This window comes from Palaemon carinicauda, chromosome 16 (assembly GCF_036898095.1).
Source record: "Palaemon carinicauda isolate YSFRI2023 chromosome 16, ASM3689809v2, whole genome shotgun sequence".
In the NCBI taxonomy this organism is placed as follows: domain Eukaryota; kingdom Metazoa; phylum Arthropoda; class Malacostraca; order Decapoda; family Palaemonidae; genus Palaemon; species Palaemon carinicauda.
In genome coordinates, this window is record NC_090740.1 from 65173817 (window position 1) to 65195059 (window position 21243).

Consider the following 21243-nt stretch of genomic DNA (forward strand, 5'->3'; position numbering starts at 1 on the left):
TTTTTGAAAGAATTTCTTTGATAAGTCTCGTACTGTTTTCAAAGTTGAACTAACGTTGTGTTTAGTCTCCGCAGTTGTTGACGTTCAGAACGTTCAACTTGCGCTCTATCGTTACGATAGAGAGAGAGTATTCACGGTTTCACGTTGCAGTAAGAGTAAACCGATTCTAGCGTTTCGTTCATTCTTTCTTAGCTTAAATGGTTTTAATTCTAATAAAGGAGCTTTTTATTTGGGAAACCTTTCAGTTTTTTTCCTTTAACAAATAATATGTTTTAACGATATATATAATTGGGCTCATCTCTCAGGTTCTAAGTCAAGAGAGAGAGAGAGAGAGAGATAGAGACGGAGGGAGAGAGAGGAGGATAAACGTTTCGTTCAAGCGGGTAACGTTGTTCTCGTTTTTTTTTTTTTTTTTTTTTTTTTTTTTTTTTTTTTTTTTTTTTCTAGTCGATAGAGGGGAAGAAGGTAAAACGTTTCTAGAGTTTTATTCTTGTTCCCAGGCTTTATGCGGTGAGAGATTTTAAACGTAGTTTATTTGATCTAGTGTTTAGTCTCTTTTCCAGCCACTGAATTCTTTATCTTTCATTATGTTTTTCTGTTACATTGTAATACTGTTTTTGCAATTACTACCTTTTAATGAAGGATAGGATTGCGTGTTTCAGGTACAAACCACTTAAAGTTTCGAGTTCAGTGAAATAAGTGCAAACAGAAAATCAAAAGTGATAAAGTGATATGCGCAAAGTGTTACAGTGTTGCGTTCGAGGGTTCGTCTGTTCGTGCCAGTGGTTCACCTAGTCTGGGACCTCTTACAAGCTCCCAAGCCCAGGGGAGAAGTAATGTCGAAGGACTTATGGGTTCCTCAGGCCTTGATCGACGAACAGACGTTTCCCTCTGTGGTTTCGGGTGTATCTACACACGTTGCCGACGTGATCACCCCACCCACACAAAGACGAGAGGGCCCATTTATTCCTCGTCTGCGGAAGAGGTTTCTCGCAGAAACCATGGACCAAATCTTGCAGCTTTTAAGTGCAAGTCGGTCCCTTCCGCGCAAGTCCAACGGCCTAGGTGTAGCCACTGGGTCAGTTCGGACTCGCTGCAGTACGACAACTGCACACCTCCTAAGAGAGGCTAGGTGGTACCGCAACAGGCAGTAACTCCGTCTGTTGCCGCACCAGCTGTTTTAGACCCTCAGTCACAACGGACAGTAGCTCCGTTTGTTGTTGTCTTTCATAGACCCTAGTGGTCCATGCTGCAGACTTTACAGTCTCAGCTTGCTCCTTCATACAGGAGTATCATGCTGGAAGGTTGACAATGCAGCCTGTTTACCTACAACCCGCCGAGGTTGTGCGCTCAGCAGATACTGCGGCTGCCTGCTCCCACACCACACCTGTGAGAGCTCCTCCACCGATGCGCAGTCCTCACTGCCAGACGCATGTTCTTGCTGCACCATCTGCTAACATGCGTGAGCTGCCGCATCAGGAGTTGCTGGGTTCCAGCACTATGCGGCATTCTCCTCAGCCCATGCAGCATGCTCTGCAGACCTTACAGCATGCTCCGCATACCATGCAGCATGAGCCGCATTCCATGCAGCATGAGCCTCATACCATGCAGCATGAGCCGCATTCCATGCAGCATGAGCCTCATCCCATGCAGCATGAGCCTCATCCCATGCAGCATGAGCCTCATTCCATGCAGCATGAGCCTCATCCCATGCAGCATGAGCCGCATGCCATGCAGCATGAGCCGCATACCATGCAGCATGAGCCGCATCCCATGCAGCATGAGCCGCATACCATGCAGCATGAGCCGCATGCCTTACCTCATGCTCTGCATACCATACCGCATGCTCTGCATACCTTACAGCATGCTCTGCATACCTTACAGCATGCTCTGCATTCCTTACAGCATGCTCTGCATACCTTACAGCATGCTCTGCATACCTTACAGCATGCTCTGCATACCATACCGCATGCTCCTCAACCCACCGCAGCCCCTTTTGCCGTGCGGGAGCTACCACAAGCTGCCGTGTTTTGACACGGTGTGTCAGCCTCCGCAACACACTGTGGTTACCGCCACTCGCCAGCAGCAAACTAGTCAGGCAGGAGTTGAGGCTTCCCCACACATCTTTGGTTGTTGCCAACTCACAAACTGTCATGCAGTTACATGACGTTGCCTTCTGGTCTGCTACTTATACACCAGTGCTGTATGTCCTCACGCTCCTGTTGTGGTTGACAGTTCAGTTTTTGACAGTTCACAGACTGTCAAGCAGTTTCAGAACGTTGCCTTCTGGTCTGCTGCTTTTGCACCAGTGAAACCCTCACTGAGAGAACTTAGCTTTTCTCGGATATGGTTCCTGTAGATGAGAAAGTGCTGTTCTCCCTCCTTCTGATATTCCCTTGAGGACTCTGTCATTTGGAGAGGAGCCTTAAGCTGCTTAGCCTCCTATGGACTTTTATTTAAGCATAACATGCTTCCAGGGAGGGTAAATGGTTCCGCTTCAGTCGCTAACCCCGTCTGTTGCCACACCTGCTCCCATAGACCTTGAGCTTTGTTGCAAGACATGCAGTCCAAGCTTAGTCCTTGATAGAGGATTTCTTTTTACGGAGTCAGTGTGTCACTGGGAAGACGTTCAACAACCAGCAGAGGTGACTTGTTGTGACGCGGTGCGGCAACCTCAGCAACCCGATAAAGAGTTGTCTGTACTACCCAGACAGTCTAGACAGTTTCGGGTTGTCGCTGTACTTCCTGGCTTCCCCATGGTTGACAGTTCACAGACTGTGCAGCAGTACCATGATCTTGTGTCCGGCTCCATCAGACGACTGGCTTTTAAGAGCTCCCACAAGTCGTCGCTGTCTGGAGAATCTCAGATGGACTATGGATCTGACCAAGGAACTGGGCCTCCTGGTCAATTTAGAGAAGTCCCAGCTCGTCCCATCCCAGACCTTTGTCTACCTGGGTATGGAGATTCAGAGTCGAGTTTTTTCGGGCTTTTCCGTCGGCCCCAAGGATCAACCAAGCCCTAGAATGCATCCAGAGCATGCTGAGAAGGAATCGATGCTCAGTCAGGCAGTGGATGAGTCTAACAGGGACACTTTCATCGCTGGCCCTGTTCATCGAGTTAGGGAGACTCCACCTCCGCCCCCTTCAGTATCATCTAGCTGCTCACTGGATAAAGGACATGACGCTAGAGACGGTCTCAGTTCCTGTTTCCGAAGAGATGAGGTCTACTCTAACGTGGTGGAAGAACAGCTTTCTTCTCAAGGAAGGTCTACCTTTGGCTGTTCAGAACCCCGACCGCCGTCTCTTCTCGGACGCATCAGACACGGGCTGGGGTGCGACATTGGACGGACAGGAATGCTCGGGAACATGGAATCAGGAGCAAAGGACACTTCACATCAATTGCAAGGAGTTGTTGGCGGTTCATCTGGCCTTGATAAACTTCAAGTCCCTCCAGCTAAACAAGGTGGTGGAGGTGGACTCCGACAACACCACAGCCTTGGCTTACATCTCCAAGCAGGGAGGGACTCATTCGAGGAAGTTGTTCTAGATCGCAAGGGACCTCCTCATCTGGTCAAAAGATCGAAAGCTCACGCTGGGAACGAGGTTCATTCAGGGCGATATGAATGTCATGGCAGATCGCCTCAGCCGGAAGGGTCAGGTCATCCCCACAGAGTGGTCCCTTCACAAGAATGTTTGCAGCAGACTTTGGGCCCTGTGGGGTCAGCCAACCATAGATCTGTTCGCTACCTCGATGACCTAGAGGCTCCCGTTGTATTGTTCTCCGATTCCAGACCCAGCAGCAGTTCACGTGGATGCTTTTCTGCTGGATTGGTCCCATCTCGACCTGTATGCATTCCCGCCGTTCAAGATTGTCAACAGGGTACTTCAGAAGTTCGCCTCTCACAAAGGGACACGGCTGACGTTGGTTGGCTCCCCTCTGGCCCGCGAGAGAATGGTTCACAGAGGTACTGCAATGGCTGGTCGACATTCCCAGGACTCTTCCTCTAAGAGTGGACCTTCTACGTCAACCTCACGTAAAGAAGGTACACCCAAACCTCCACGCTCTTCGTCTGACTGCCTTCAGACTATCGAAAGACTCTCAAGAGCTAGAGGCTTTTCGAAGGAGGCAGCCAGAGCGATTGCCAGAGCAAGGAGGACATCCACTCTCAGAGTCTATCAGTCTAAATGGGAAGTCTTCCGAAGCTGGTGCATGGCCAATGCAGTTTCCTCAACCAGTACCACTGTAACCCAGATTGCTGACTTCCTGTTACATCTAAGGAACGTAAGATCCCTTTCAGCTCCTACGATCAAAGGTTACAGAAGTATGTTGGCAGCGGTTTTCCGCCACAGAGGCTTGGATCTTTCCACCAACAAAGATCTACAGGACCTCCTTAGGTCTTTTGAGACCTCAAAGGAACGTCGGTTGTCCACTCCAGGCTGGAATCTAGACGTGGTCCTAAGGTTCCTTATGTCATCAAGATTTGAACCTCTCCAATCAGCCTCTTTTAAGGACCTCACATTAAAAACTCTTTTCCTCGTGTGCTTGGCAACAGCTAAAAGAGTAAGTGAGATCCACGCCTTCAGCAGGAACATAGTTTTCACATCTGAAATGGCTACATGTTCCTTGCAGCTCGGTTTTTTGCTAAAAACGAGCTTCCTTCACATCCTTGGCCTAAGTCGTTCGAGATCCCAAGCCTGTCCAACTTGGTGGGGAACGAACTGGAGAGAGTACTTTGCCCAGTTAGAGCTCTTAGGTACTATCTAAAAAGGTCAAAACCTTTACGAGAACAATCAGAAGCCTTATGGTGTGCTATCAAGAAGCCTTCTCTTCCAATGTCTAAGAACTCAGTTTCTTACTACATCAGGCTTCTGATTAGGGAAGCACATTCTCATCTGAAGGAAGAAGACCTTGCTTTGCTGAAGGTAAGGACACATGAAGTGAGAGCTGTGGCTACTTCAGTGGCCTTCAAACAGAACCGTTCTCTGCAGAGTGTTATGGATGCAACCTATTGGAGAAGCAAGTCAGTGTTCGCATCATTCTATCTCAAAGATGTCCAGTCTCTTTACGAGAACTGCTACACCCTGGGACCATTCGTAGCAGCGAGTGCAGTAGTAGGTGAGGGCTCAGCCACTACATTCCCATAATCCCATAACCTTTTTAACCTTTCTCTTGAATACTTTTTATGGGTTGTACGGTCGGCTAAGAAGCCTTCCGCATCCTTGTTGATTTGGCGGGTGGTCAATTCTTTCTTGAGAAGCGCCGAGGTTAGAGGTTGTGATGAGGTCCTTTAGTATGGGTTGCAGCCCTTTATACTTCAGCACCTAAGAGTCGTTCAGCATCCTAAGAGGACCGCTACGCTCAGTAAGGAAGACGTACTTAATAAAGGCAGAGTAATGGTTCAAGTCGTCTTCCTTACCAGGTACTTATTTATTTTATGTTATTTTTGAATAACTAATAAAATGAAATACGGGATACTTAGCTTCTTTGTTAACATGTATGCTGGTCTCCACCCACCACCCTGGGTGTGAATCAGCTACATGATCATCGGGTAAGATTAATATTGAAAAATGTTATTTTCATTAGTAAAATAAATTTTTGAATATACTTACCCGATGATCATGAATTTAACCCTGGATAGGTACGCTCCTCGGACACCCCTTTAAGGGTATACTCGGACGCGAACGACCCCGACGGCAAAAAAAATTCTTGAAAAATCAGTTTTTGCAGTAACCTCCTTTTTTCTTTTGCCAAAAAAAACTTCAATGAATGCTTAAAACAACTATAAAGATAAATACTACTCATCTGCAGAAAAACTATTTATTATAAATATTTTAAAAAATTAAGTAGAAAAAAAAAGACCTGACATAAAAATTCATAAAAAAAAAGTTTATACATATATACACAAATCCTTTTAGGAATTGATTCTTGAATGTTTAGGACACATCTTGATGTATTTTGGATGAAGTCAGACCCATGGAGGTGAAGATCTGAAATGAGAAAAAAAGGGTAACTTTTTTTGGCCAAAATTGTCCAAATTTCATGAATTTTTTTGGGTACCCAAATGAAATAGGAAGTGGCTAATTTTTTTTAGGGAATAAACATATGTTATCCTAAAATAGAAATATGTAAACAAATCTTCATTATTTTGTAAATTACATTTATATCAGGGGCCATATCTAAAGGTAATTTTTTGAGTACTTAGAAATTTCGTAAAAAAATACATATATTTAATATATAATATGATATTTATGCAGGTAAAAATGTACCAAAATATCACAAATTCTATAGGGAACAAGAATATATATAGATAGGGCAGCTTACGCTTCGGATATGTCCACAAAATGGCCGCCAACCACACTGACTCAGACTCCCTAATCTGCCACTTGAAATGTAGGAAGGGTATGTCAATTTCAAGGTGTTATTTACTAATCTAATTATTATTGGATATGCATAAAAATTGTATGGTGGGTTGCTGGATAATTGTAGATTATTTTACGACTATAAAATTAAAATTCTGACCCAAAAAAAATTTTTTGAAGGGAAATAAAATCGAAAAAAAAAAAAATGTAAAACAATATAATATTTTAGCTAAAAAAATTTGATGATATTCAATCAAAAAAAAAGTAAACAAAATTTTCCGACAAATAAACATCTAGAGGAATCATTACTCTGTGATAGTTCCTTAGTACGTAGTAATTTTGAAAGAATTGGGAAAAAACGAAAAAATGGCAATCACCGGAAAATCGAACACATACCTATATATACGCCATATCTGGCTAAAAAAAAGATAGGCATGGGTAGCCAGATCATCTAGAAACACTTTCCAACACTATAAATATATAAGTTTTGCGACACTACTTGCCAATTCCTTACGGTAACATGACTAAGCGAAAAAATGCAAAACAAATAAAAAGGGGCACTCGCGGAAAAATGGCTAACATTCTAATATACGGCATTTCAGAAAAAAAAAAATTCAGCCACGTGCTAGGCAAACCATCAAGGCACATTTTCCGAAAAATAAACATCTAAATGAATCATTACTCTGTGATAGTTCCTTAGTACGTAGTAATTTTGAAAGAAATGGGAAAAAACGAAAAAATGGCAATCACAGGAAAATCGAACACATACCTATATATACGCCATATCTGGCTAAAAAAAAAAAAAGATAGGCATGGGTAGCCAGATCATCTAGAAACACTTTCCAACACTATAAAATTATAAGTTTTACGACACTACTTGCCAATTCCTTACGGTAACATGACTAAGCAAAAAAATGCAAAACAAATAAAAAGGGGCACTCTTGGAAAAATGGCCATTCTAATATACGGCATTTCAGAAAAAAAAAATTTCAGCCACGTGCTAGGCAAACCATCAAGGCACATTTTCCGACAAATAAACATATAAATGAATCATTACTCTGTGATAGTTCCTTAGTACGTAGTAATTTTGAAAGAAATGGGAAAAAACGAAAAAATGGCAATCACAGGAAAATCGAACACATACTTATATATACGCCATATCTGGCTAAAAAAAAAATAGGCATGTGTAGCCAGATCATCTAGAAACACTTTCCAACACTATAAAAATATAAGTTTTGCGACACTACTTGCCAATTCCTTACGGTAACATGACTAAGCAAAAAAATGCAAAACAAATAAAAAGGGGCACTCGCGGAAAAATGCCCAACATTCTAATATACGGCATCTCAGATAAAAAAAAAGACATGCACGTGTTAGCCCAACCATCAAGGCACACTTTCTAACACATAAACATGAAAAAAAAATCAATAATATACGGCAATTCCTTACTACGTAGTAAATTTTTACAAATATTGAAAAAAAACAGAAATTGGCAACCGCAGTTAAATACCCAATATACCAATAACTACGTCGTATCTGACAAAAACAAAATCACGCATGGGTAGCCAGATCATCTAGACACACTTTCCAACACTAAAAAAGCAAAAGTTTTACGACACTATTTCGCAATATCTTACGGAAAAATGACTTGGCAAAAAAATGAAAAAAATGAAAAAGGGGTACTCGCAGTAAAATGCCCGACATTCTAATATACGGCATCTCAGATAAAAAAAAAGACATGCACGTGTTAGCCCAACCATCAAGGCACACTTTCTAACACATAAACATGAAAAAAAAAATGAATAATATACGGCAATTCCTTACTACGTAGTAATTTTTACAAATATTGAAAAAAAACAGAAATTGGTAACCGCAGTTAAATACCCAATATACCAATAACTACGTCGTATCTGACAAAAACAAAGTCATGCATGGGTAGCCAGATCATCTAAACACACTTTCCAACACTAAACAAGCAAAAGTTTTACGACACTATTTGGCAATATCTTACGGAAAAATGACTTGGCAAAAAAATGAAAAAAAATGAAAAAGGGGTACTCGCGGTAAAATGGTCCTCGTGGTGATGAACGACATTTTAACTAAAAAAAAAATCATGCACATGGTAGCCAAACAATCCACCAAGACTTTCCACAACTGATAACCTATACAAGTTGCACCATTCTACGACAATTTCATAATACGTAATAACTTTGATAATTATGCAAACTACCTTAGAAGGGTAAACTCGGTCGCGCTCGACCCCGACGCGTCTCAGAAATCGGGGAAGGAGTACAGCTACAGCAATGCACATCTGGACACTACTAGAGCGTGTAGGGGAGACACCTCCTGCAGGTCGATCACCCACAAATTCAGTCACGGGGGTGAGTCACGTGAGAAAAACCTGTTTTTTTTTTACGCTCGGGGTCGCGAACGACCCACCGTACCTATCTAGGGTTAAGGACCCGCCCTTCCTCCCCATAGAGAACCAGTGGACCGAGGAGAAAATTGAGTTCTTGTTGACAAGAAGTACTTGAGTACCTGCTCACAGATGGCGCTGTTGTGTACACCCCCACCTGTATAGCGATCGCTGGCGTATCCCGACCGTAGATTTCTGTCGGGCAACAGAGTTGACAGCTACATGATCATCGGGTAAGTATATTCAAAAATTTATTTTACTAATGAAAATAACATATTTACACATATTTGCCCGCCAGCCCTGACCCCCAAGTCCAGTCCTACCTCTAAGTGAAGTGAAGCAAATCACCGGTGTGTGGGGGGGGGAGGGGTAGCAAGCTACCCCTTCCCCTACCCCCGCTAACTAGCGCGGGGGTAGTTAACCCTCGTTAAAAACTATTGGCTCGTCATTTCAGCTACGCCGAAAAGTAAACCCAATGTAAATAGCTAAGGTTTGTATGGTTAGGAAAAATACAAATTATCTCCGAATTTGTCATGTTTATATTGCTAAGCAAAATGCAAATTACTTTTAGAATTTGTTGTATTTATAAAGAGTTCTTATATTTTATATGCTTCCAACTTCATTGATTGTTAATTTGGCAAAGAAAGTTGTGTAGGTATGACCACTTGTCACTGTCATATATGTAGTACTACAAGTAGCATTAAAGTTTTTTGTATTGTTGAAACAAACAAAATTGAATAAAATTTTTATATTCCATGAATACAAACCTCTAGCGTTGGTGGAGGACTTTACTTTAGCCTTCTGTTTATAAATTTTAGGTACTATGTTGCCCAGGGCACCAGCCACCTGTTGAGATACTCCTTGGAGAAAGTACTACATTGGATCCCTCTTTCTGAGTACGGCTCATTTTGGCTGTACCTACACATACACCGAATGGTCTAGCCTATTCTTTCTACATTCTCCTATTTCCTCGTACACCTGACATCACTGAGATTACCAAACAATTCTTTGCTCAAAGGGTTAACTACTGCAATGTAATTGTTCAGTGGCTATTTTCCTCTGGGCAAGAGTAGAAGAGACTCTTTACCTATGGTAAGCAGCTTTCCTAGGACACACTAAAATCAAACTGATGTTCTCTAGTCTTGGGTACACTCAGGCATGCTGTTCTATCTTATTTCTCTTCCTCTTGTTTTTTGAAGTTTTTATAGTTTATATATGAAAAATCTAATCCAGTGTTGTTACTGTTCTTAAGAATATTATTATGATTGTTTATTACTTCTCTTTTAGTATATTTATTTCCTTGTTTCCTTTCCTCACTGGGCTATTTTTCCCTGCTGGAGCCCTTGGGCTCATAACTTCTTGCTTTTCCAACTAGGGTTATAGCTTAGCTTTTAATAATGATAATGATAACTGATTCAGTTTACTAAGGTATTAGATATTACCAGAACTAAGAGTTACATTACTGTTTTTATAGGCATAGAATGCAGTACAGTATTTATTTAAAGTATGGTACTTGAAAAATATTTTGTCTTTGGTTTTACGTTTTCACTTACCAACCATACCTTTACAGGCTGAGACATAAGTAAAGTTTGAATCTTTGATTACTGGAACATGAGAAGGATTTAATATTTTATATAGTTTGATGCTGTATAATTTGACAAGTGTACATTAATTTAATTCTTTTCTATCTCTTTATAGGTGTTGTTTCCACAATATAATTACGAATTTTAGAAAAAGATGTGAAATGAACAAGCCTATGACTCGCAGAGAATAAAGTTATATATCTGCAATAATGGATGATGTATTGCCTAACTTCTTGAATGACTGTTTGATAAGTAATGCTGGCGGTACTAAAGAATCTTCAACCAATAGTTCTGAATCAAAGGTATTGGAGGTCAATGCCCACAAGATGGGTAAATCTTGCCCCATAGTGAGCTCCCACTTCTCTCTTGAGCAATATGATGTGCATATAGAAAAAGATACAGCTGATTATGTTGAATTGAAAATTTATGAAAACGATGATAAAGAACCTAATATTTACGTTCATAATTCAACAAGAAAGCCTCCTAATGTGTCATTCATCAGTGAAGGAACTTTAGATACTGAACAATTGATTATAAACGAATGTGCTACACATGTGGAACATACAAGTACACCAAAGGGATGTATTAAAAAGAATGTTGGTAGAACTCGGATGTCTTCAGCAAATGGTGAAAGTAACTTACAGGAATTCAAGTGTAATATTTGTAGAAAAGTTTTTGATCAGTCCTCCGATTTACATAAGCATTTGACAATCCATAGTTCAGAAAAACTTTACCAGTGTGACCAGTGTTCCAAAACATTCAGACAACTGAATCATTTTAATATGCACAAACAGATTCACATAAAAAGATCTTTCAAGTGTGACATATGTGTGGAAACTCTAAAATCAAAGTCATCTTTAAAATCTCATATGAATAAGCATTTTGGAATCAAAAATTATGTTTGTAATGTTTGCTCGGCAGCTTTTCATTCAAAATACGAATTAAAGATACATACCATTAAACATACAAGTGACTTACCTTATAAATGCATAGTGTGTGGTGATAAGTTTCCTGTCAAATCCAGGCTGAAACGGCATTTGATGATTCACACAGGAGAACGACCTTTTCAATGTGAAGTTTGTGGGGTAATTTTTCGTGAGCAACATACTTTGGATATTCACATGAGTGTCCATTTATCGCGTGGACCTTATCTATGTGATATATGTGGGGAGAAATTTTCTCGCTTAAATGGCTTAACATTACACCAGAGAGTTCATAAGACTGATGATACATATTCTTACGTGCCTAAGAGGAATTGCCTCCCCTCAGCAAAACCACCAGGTAGTAACTCATGCTTGGAAAATTGCATGAAGGATAAACCAGACTCAAAAGCAGACAGTTCTCATTTATCAGAGACAAAATCAGAAAGTAAAATATTGAAATGTTCAGTTATTGAGACTTCTTTAAAGCCTGATGATAAAGTTCCAACTAGTATGAGTGAGGGTACAGATACAACTAGGTTCAATTTAGAGAAATGTTTGTCTGAGGTAGAGGGGACACATATACCTCATCCAGGTGTCATTCAGGAAGTACTTTCTTCTGGTACAATCTTAAAATCGCAAGAGGATGGTAAAGGTTATTTCATAATGTTACCTAAAATTTTAATGGAGAAAAACTGTACTTTGTATACTGCATGCCCATCTTCAGTAATCTCTTGTAACAAAGTGAATGATGAATGTCAGGTTACTTTTAATAGAGATAATGAACAGGATTTACAGTGTAATGGTAATTTTTTCGTAAATGCTGATAATATTGACTCTGCTAGACATTCTGCTATTCAGCTGAATCAAGAACATGATGCTGAAGAAGCTCTTATTAAATTTAAGAAGGTAAAAAAACTTAAAAGTGTGCTCTATGATGATTTGGAAAGTGAAAGCTGTTTACAGTCAAAGAAAATGGAAAGATCAATAAAGAAGAAAGGTAAAAAAGCTAATGTTAGTAAATTTTACTGTTGTTATCAGTGTGGAAAAAATTATAAAACCTCATCAAATCTCAGTGTTCACTTGCGGACACATACGGGTGAACGGCCATACTACTGTGACTTTTGTAGAAAAGGTTTCAAGCAGATGGCTCACCTCCAAAGCCATGTTAGAGTACACACTGGAGAAAAACCATACCAATGCCACTTATGTGATCAGGCTTTTAACCAGTCATCGAGGTTGAGATATCACTTACAAAATAAACATATTAATATAAAGAAAAAGAGAATCAAAGTTGCGAAGCAGCATTATGTAAGAAATTTTTATTGCAAAATTTGTGACCGTACGTTTATTGACTCTTGCTATAAAAGTGATCATATGAGAACTCATGGAAAGGGTAAAAATACAGAAGAAAATCATGAAACTCCAAAAAGAAATGGTAATGTCCAAGATATTTTTCAACAAGGTGTTCCTTCTGGTATTTGTGAGCTGTGCGGTTTTCAGTATAAAGATGTTGAAGCATTAAATTTGCATAAAGAGGAAGTACATAGATTAGAAAATGAGGACAGGAAAACTCCAGCTATGCAGAGTGATTCCGATTCTCTTGCAGATTCTTCTAATAATGCTAAAGAACATACTTGTTCAAGTGATACAAAGACAGATAGTTTAAAGAGGTATGAGACATCACATGAACATATTCCATCAATAATCGCTGTAGGTCATGGAAAATATGAATGTTCAGTTTGTAGTAAGATCTTCAACACCAAATCAAATGCAACTATCCATCTTAGATTGCACAATGATGTTCGTCCCTATATTTGCAGTGATTGTGGAAAAGCCTTTAGGCAAATTTCTCATCTGAAAGACCATGTCAAAATGCATACTGGGGAAAAGCCTTTCAGTTGCAGTGTTTGTCATGCAGCCTTTGCACAGTCCTCAAGTGTCAAGGCTCACATAAAAAGGTGCCATAAAGGACAAGCTGTTACAATTAGAAACAAAAATAAGCAGAATGTCCAGCAAGAGTCTATCACAATTGAGAGTGTTTCTCCCAAATTAACTGATACCTTAGTTGTTAGTATTGAAACTAATTATTGACCATCTGGTGGGTGTGTTAAAAAGTATGTGCTGTACTATGATGAAAAATGTGATCATTTTCAAATATTGAAATCTTTTCCGCAGATGATTTTGTTTCCCTAGGCAGGCAGTGTCTGGAAATAAAGATTTTTTTTCTATATTTTGTTTACTGAATACCATAGAAATTAAGATATTACCTTAAAGAAAAGAACTTTTGTGTATATGATGAGTGAAATTATTTTAAAAAATTTAATTAATTTAGGCTCCCTATGTACTACTAGAACAAAGCAGGTTGAGAAATTGAAATAAGAGTCACTCCTTGGGAAAAATTTAAGCAATATGAAATCTTTCTAAATAAGAATGTAAAAATATGGTCCTGTCTTGGTCATCGTTATCACAATCGGTTTTCCTTTCATGATGTCAGTTGTGTGTTTAGTTTTCTTATCCACTTTCTGCCTGAATTCTCATTTGCCCATGTCTTTGTGTATACCCTTCCAGATCCTTGACCTTAGGGATTCCAGCTGATGATGATGCCCCTGGTGCTTTATCGAGGTTAGACTTCAAAGCATTGGGGGCCTCAGACTTCAACTGTCGACCCAATTCATTTTTGATGGACCTTTCTTTTCTTCCTTATTATTTAATTTTCTTTTCTTTCTCTTACAGGATGGACCCTTCACTGAAGACATAAAAGTAACTTTAATTTGAAAATGATGGATCTTAGAACATTGACATGCCTTTCTACTTGTAGAATTGTATTACTGTACCTGACAATATAAAAAGAGGGGAAATTTTAATGCTAAATTTTCCCCCCGATGTTTGTTGGGCTTAACCTCAACTCACTGATAATGTTTAAAGCAATAAGAGTAAGGTTTATTATTTTTATGAAGCTCTACTAATGTTCACAATGCTTCTACTCTAAGCTGTGTTGACGTCTACCCCAAAATAGAAATTTCCCATTCCCTCTCACTGCATAATCCCTCCCTATCCTGGAACCATCATGCCATCTGGCAGTTGATAGTAACTAATTAGTCAATGACACAACCATTCACCTACTGCTCTTCAGTTCATCTTGTTGCGGGTGTCTAATAAGATCTTCATTTGGCCCCACAATACAAATAAAATATTAGTAGTTCATTTTGAACTAATGTAATTTAAAATGTTCATAGCTTTGTTGTGTTTATTTGTATGGAGGTATGTTGTTCACTTACAGCCCCCTCTTCTGTGAAGTAATGTCAAGTGTTAGTTGACTGCTTTGATTAGTAAACGGATTTTGAGCGAAGCGAAAAATCTATTTTTGGGTGAGATAGCCATGATGTCCTGATGGAAGGTTCCGTCAGTAGCTTCCTAGGGTATATTTAACTACAGTGGATATTCCCAGAGAATTAAACTAAAGGTTATCACAGAATTCTAACTTCTGGTGCGAGTACCCTAAAGGTTTCCCTCTAGGATATCGTATATCAACAGGGGACGCATGTATTAACACGCCACATAGGTATCTGCACCCCATATAGAGTTAACACTTCGATATGGAAAGGTGGCTGAGTAACTGAGGAGCCGTTCCAAAGTTACTCTCATCCGTGGCTACTTTTGGTACTCGAGACGTAAACAAACGAGCGCCATTGCTAAATGACGTCACGTCCGTCCTCCTCCTGAGCTCAGCTTCTACCAATATCCGCGATACAGTAGGTCCGGGAGGGGCCTGAAAGGCTGAACTAGAATAGACGAGAGGGTCCATCAGGACGTCATGGCTATCTCACCCAAAAATAGATTTTTCAATATTTAACTTAGCCGGTGATTATAATAGCTGCAACTCTGTTGCCCGACAGACAACTCTACGGTAAAAACTCGCCAGCGATCGCTACACAGGTTGCGGGTGTGCCCAACAGCGCCATCTGTCGTCCAGATACCCAGTACTCAATGTAAACAAAGAACTCAATTTTCTCTCTGTCGAGCTATCGACAAGACGTACTTACTCGCTGTTGCTAAACTGGAGTTTTTTCACAACTATTTGGTGAAGTACTTTATTCTAGTTTTGAGCTTTCGCTATGCAGGTGTTTTATCTTCATCTTAAATCTTGAACTCGTTTTGGATAGATTTAATTATGGTGACAAAGAGAGTATGGACTTTCTTTCACTTTTAAATGGCCGACCCTTCCCTTAGACGGAAGTGTGTTTAGGCTTTTAGTAATTATCTTATCACGTTATAGATTTTCCTCTATATATTTTATATCTCTCCGCCTTATTAGGCCTCTTCGATTAACTTTCCATTTATTATAAACATATAAAAATAATTTTAATGTTTTGTTTATATAGACCTTTCCTGAGAGTAGGCGGTCCTAACTTGGAAACCGAAGTTAATCAACGTTGAGCTCTTTATATCGTAATTAGCTTTTAAAGAGCTAAGGATTTAAAACTTTTTAAATGTAATATTTTATGAAAGAATTTCTTTGATAGTCTTCGTACTGTTTCAAAGATGAACTAACGTTTAGTTTATTTATGCTACGCAGTTGTTGACGTTCAGGACGTTCAACATGCGCTCTATCGTTACGATAGAGAGAGAGTGTTTCACGGTTTCACTTTGCAGTAAGAGTAAATCGATTCTGACGTTTTGTTCATTCTTTCTTAGCTTAAATGTTTTAAATTCTATTTTAAAGGAACTTTTTATTTGAAAAACCTTTCAGTTTTTTCCTTTAGTCAAATAACATGTTTTTTTGACGAAATATAATTGGGCTCTTCTCTTAGGTGCGAAATCAAGAGAAAAAGAGAGAGAGAGATAGATACGGAGGGAGAGAGAGGAGAGAAAACGTTCCGTTCAAGCGGGTAACGTTGTTCTCGAGTTACTCTCGTCCCTAGTCGCTGTACGGGGAGGAAGGATAAAACGTTTTTAGTTTTTTATTCTCGTCCCCAGGCTATGTGCGGTGAGAGATTGAAAACGTAGTTATATGAACTAGTGTTTAGTCTCTTTCCCAGCCACTGATTTTTTTTTATCTTAAAATATGTTTTCTGTTTTTTGCTGGTATTAATGAGCTTGCATTATACGACTGATTTCGCAATTACTACCTTTTAATGAAGGGTAGAATTGCGTGTTTCAGGTAGAAATAAGTGCAAAACAGAAAATCGAAGTGATAAAGTGATATGCGCTAAGTGTTACAGTGTTGCGTCCGAGGCGCAAAGTGTTACAGTGTTGCGTCCGAGGGTTCGTCTGTTCGTGCCTGTCGTTCACCTAGTCCGGGACCTCTTACATGCTCCCAAGCCCAGGGGAGAAGTAATGTCAAACGAGTTATGGGTTCGAGAGGCCTTGACCAACGAACAGATGTTTTCCCTCTATGGTATCGGGTGTATCTTACCAAGATCTCCCCTACCATAAGACGAGAGAGACGTTGTTTCTCCTCGTCATCCGAAGGCTTTTCGCATAAGAAACCTGTCACAAGGTTTCGAAGCCCTTAAGCGAAAGTCAGTCCTTTCAGGACAGGTGCAGCGTCCTGGTTACAACCATTAGGACAGCTCTGACCCTATGCAGTCATCGGATAACTGCTCGCCGCCTAACAAAAGCGTAACACAGACTCCGAGAGTCTTTTTTGTAGGCAAAGTGTTGCGGTCACAGACGTTACCCTCGTCTCTTACCACAACCATTTCCGTTGATCCTTAATGGGTTGTATGGCAAGACATGCAGTATATGCTTGCCTCCCTTATGGAAGACTATTCTGCTGATTAGTCCGTTGAGTCTAGCCGTTTATCTCATCGATATCCTGGCTTTCAGCCAACCTAAAGTTCCTTTGTGCTTACTGTTGACGTTGGCGTAGCTTAGTCACGTCAGTCAGGTTGTTTAGAACCACACTCGATGCGGTCTCGTGTGGTTTTTCAGCCGCATTTGGACGTTAGGCCACTTGCTGATGCTCCTGTTGACGTTCAAGACGTTCACTAACAATCGGAGTTGACTTGTTTTGACGCTGTGCGTCAACCTCCGCATTCTAGAGTAGTTTTGACTGCTCAGTCTAGGCAGTCAAAGCAGTCTCGAGTGGACGCTGTGCGTCCTCACGCACCTGTTGTGGTTGACAGTTCAGTTGTTGACAGTTCACAGACTGTCAAGCAGTTACATGACGTTGCGTTCTGGTCCGCTACTAATGCACCAGTGAGTGTGGACTCTGCTTGTAAAGCATTGCCACCACGGTAGGTCTCTCCCTTGCTTGAGATTCAGCTTTTATCGGACAAGGTTCCTGTAGATGAGGAAGTTGCTGTTCTCCCTCCTACTAATATTCCCTTGAGGACTCTGTCAGATGGAGAGGAGCCTAAAGCTGCTTAGCCTCCTATGGACTTTAATTAAATCATGATGATTTTTTTTTAAGGATCTTTGTCCGGATCTTTTTGTAACTGCTGCTCCTCGTTCGCCTAAACGTTAGAGCTTACACTAGGCCTAGCTACTTCGAAGCCGTTGTTTTTAAGCTAGTGCTCTCTCGCTCTCCTAGAGAGCGTTACGTTGTCTAGGCGACTGGTTTTTCACCAGGAGGAGTTTGGGGGATACAGCCTTTGCTTTCCCTTCTTTTAACTGGTTTATAGAGCGAGAGTTTGATATGACACGAGAGAAGTTCTCGGCTTGGGAGTTCATGCCTCTGCCCAGATAGACTTCTCAATTCTCGTAGACTCTCCCTGGCGCCTGGCCAGGAGACGCTCCAAGTTGTTTACAGGTCAACTTCACAGCTGTTTTCGAGCCTTTGAAGTTTTGCTGTACAATTATGTCACGCATAACAAGGCTTTCAGGGATGGTAAACGGTACCGCCTCAGTCGCTAACCCCGTCTGTTGCCACACCTGCTCCCGTAGACCCTAAATGGGCTTTGCTGCAAGACATGCAGTCCAAGCTTGCGTCCTTGATAGAGGACTTTAATGCGGAGAAGGTTGCTACCGAACCTTCTGGCCAACAACCTTCCAACCGGTCGGTTGTGCGCCCTGTTGACGCTGAGGTAACCTACTCGCGTCTGCCAGTTGAGGTGGTTCCTCCACCGATGCGACCCAGTGTGGGTTGCCAGCCGCACGTTGACGTTAAGCGACGCTCGGAAGTGGTTGTTGACGTTCAGGACGTTCAACAACCAGCAGAGGTGACTTGCTTTGACGCAGTGCGTCAACCTCAGCAACCCGGTAGGGTGTTGACTGCACAACCCAGACGGTCTAGACAGTCTCGGGTTGACGCTGTGCTTCCTCGCGCACCCATGGTGCTCCGTCACGCATCCACCAGTGCGACCGGACTCAGCGAGCCAGACGTTGCCCACTCCGTTGCCGTTTCCTCATCAGTTTTCGGATGAGGAACCCTCTGATGAGGACGTTGCTGAACAACAAGACGATCAGCCCCCAGAATAGATCAAGCCCTGCTATCCATCCAGAAGATGCTGAAGAAGGAACGCTGCTCAGTCAGGCTGTGGATGAGTCTGGTAGGGACGCTGTCATCCGTGGAACAATTTGTGTCACTAGGAAGACTACACCTCCGTCCTCTTCAATACCATCTAGCTTTTCACTGGAAAAAGGACAAGACGCTAGAAGCGGTCTCGATCCCGGTTTCCGAAAAGATAAAGTCTTGTCTGACTTGGTGGAAGGACAATATCAACTTAAGAGAGGTTCTTCCCCTGGCTGTTCAGACTCCCTACCACGTTCTCTTCTCGGACGCATCGGACGTGGGCTGGGGCGCGACACTAGACGGTCGGGAATGCTCAGGACTGTGGAACTCGAGTCAGAGGAGCATGCATATCAACTGCAAGGAGCTGTTGGCAGTACATCTGGCCTTGAAAAGCTTCAAGTCTCTCCTTCGAGGCAAAGTGGTGGAAGTTAACTCGGACATCACCACGGCCTTGGCGTACATCTCCAAACAAGGAGGTACCCACTCACTGACGTTGTACGAGATCACAAGGGACCTGCTCATCTGGTCAAAAGGTCAAGACATCTCCCTAGTAACGAGGTTCATCCAAGGCGACTTGAACGTCATAGCAGATTGTCTCAGTCGGAAAGGGCAAGTAATTCCAACCGAATGGACCCTCCACAAGGATGTGTGCAAGAGACTTTGGGCCACTTGGGGTAAAACCATCCATAGATCTCTTTGCAACCTCGCTGACCAAGAGGCTTCCAATCTATTGCTCTCCAGTCCCGGACCCAGCAGCAATACATATAGATGCTTTCCTCCTAGATTGGTCACATCTGGACCTCTACGCATTCCCACCGTTCAAGATTGTCAACAAGGTACTGCAGAAGTTCGCCTCTCACGAAGGGACAAGGTTGACTTTAGTTGCTTCCCTCTGGCCCGCGAGAGAATGGTTCACCGAGATACTTCGATGGTTAGTAGACGTTCCCAGTAGTCTTCCTCTAAGGGTAGACCTTCTACGTCAGCCACACGTAAAGAAGGTACTCCAAAGCCTCCACGCTCTTCGTCTGACTGCCTTCAGACTATCGAAAGACTCTCGAGAGCTAGAGGCTTTTCGAAGGAAGCAGCCAGTGCGATTGCTAGAGCAAGGAGAGCTTCTTCCATTAGAGTCTACCAATCGAAGTGGGAAGTCTTCCGAAACTGGTGCAATTCAGTTTCTGTATCCTCGACCAGTACCTCTGTAGCTCAAATAGCTGTTTTTCTCTTATACCTGAGAAAAGGACGATCCCTTTCAGCTCCCACTATCAAGGGCTACAGAAGCATGTTGGCATCGGTCTTCCGGCATAGAGGCTTAGATCTTTCCAAACATAAAGATCTGCAAGACCTCCTTAAGTCTTTTGAGACCACCAAGGAGCGTCGTTTGGCTACCCCTGGATGGAATTTAGACGTGGTACTAAGATTCTTCATATCAGACAGGTTGGAGCCGTTACAATCAGCCTCCCTGAAAGATCTCACTCTTAAGACTCTTTTCCTGGTATGCTTAGCCTCGGCTAAAAGAGTCAGTGAGATTCATGCCTTCAGCAAGAACATAGGATTTTCGTCAGAAAAAGCCACTTGTTCGCTACAACTTGGTTTTCTAGCCAAAAATGAGCTGCCTTCTCGGCCTTGGCCTAAATCTGTCGATATCCCCAGCTTATCGTAGATCGTAGGCAATGAACTAGAAAGAGTCTTATGCCCTGTTAGAGCTCTTAAGTTCTATTTAAAGCGTACTAAACCTTTACAAGGCCAATCTGAAGCTTTATGGTGTTCAGTTAAGAAACCATCCTTGCCTTTGTCAAAGAATGCTTGGTCAGACTTTATCAGATTGTTAATACGAGAAGCTCATTCACATCTGAGTGAGGAAGACCGAACTTTGCTTAAGGTGAAGACGCACGAAGTTAGAGCTGTAACAACTTCCGTGGCCTTTAAGCAAAATATATCTCTGCAAAGTATAATGGACGCAACCTATTGGAGAAGCAAGTCAGTGTTCGCGTCATTTTACTTGAAAGATGTCCAGTCTCTTTACAAGAACTGCTACACACTGGGACCATTCGTAACAGCGAGTGCAGTAGTGGGTGAGGGCTCAACCAGTACAATTCCCTAATTCCATACCCTTTTAATCTTTCTCTTGAAATGTTTTTATTGTTGTTTTTTTGGGTTGTCCGGAAGGCTAAGAAGCCTTTCGCATCCTGGTTGATTTGGCGGGTGGTCAAAGTCATTTCTTGAGAGCGCCTAGATTAGGGGTTTTGATGAGGTCCTGTTGTATGGGTTGCAACCCTTGATACTTCAGATCCTAGGGGTCGATCAGCATCCTAAGAGGATCGCGAGGCTCCGTAAGGAAGACGTAATTAAAAAGGCAGAGTAATTGTTCAAGTCGACTTCCTTACCAGGTACCTATTTATTTTGTTTTTGTTATTTTGATAACTTCTAAAATGAAATAAAAACTCTTAGCTCATAATAATGTAAACATATATTGCTGGTCTCTACCCACCCCCCTGGGTGTGAATC

General features: G+C 41.6%; 1 protein-coding gene across 2 annotated transcripts in view; it reads left to right on the top strand.

The window, feature by feature from the left end:
• The window catches only part of LOC137655752 (zinc finger protein 493-like), a 48724-nt gene extending 35218 nt beyond the window's left edge, over window positions 1–13506 (top strand). Inside the window, exons 2-3 of one of the 2 annotated variants that reach the window (XM_068389824.1) lie at window positions 9595–9868; window positions 10475–13506. In XM_068389824.1, coding sequence (XP_068245925.1) covers window positions 10569–13373 — 2805 coding nt within the window. In that variant the 5' untranslated portion in view covers window positions 9595–9868; window positions 10475–10568 and the 3' untranslated portion in view covers window positions 13374–13506. The remainder of the gene's footprint in view (window positions 1–9594; window positions 9869–10474) is intronic. The other variant, XM_068389825.1, reaches the window with a different exon arrangement.
• The last annotated feature ends 7737 nt before the right edge of the window (window positions 13507–21243 follow it).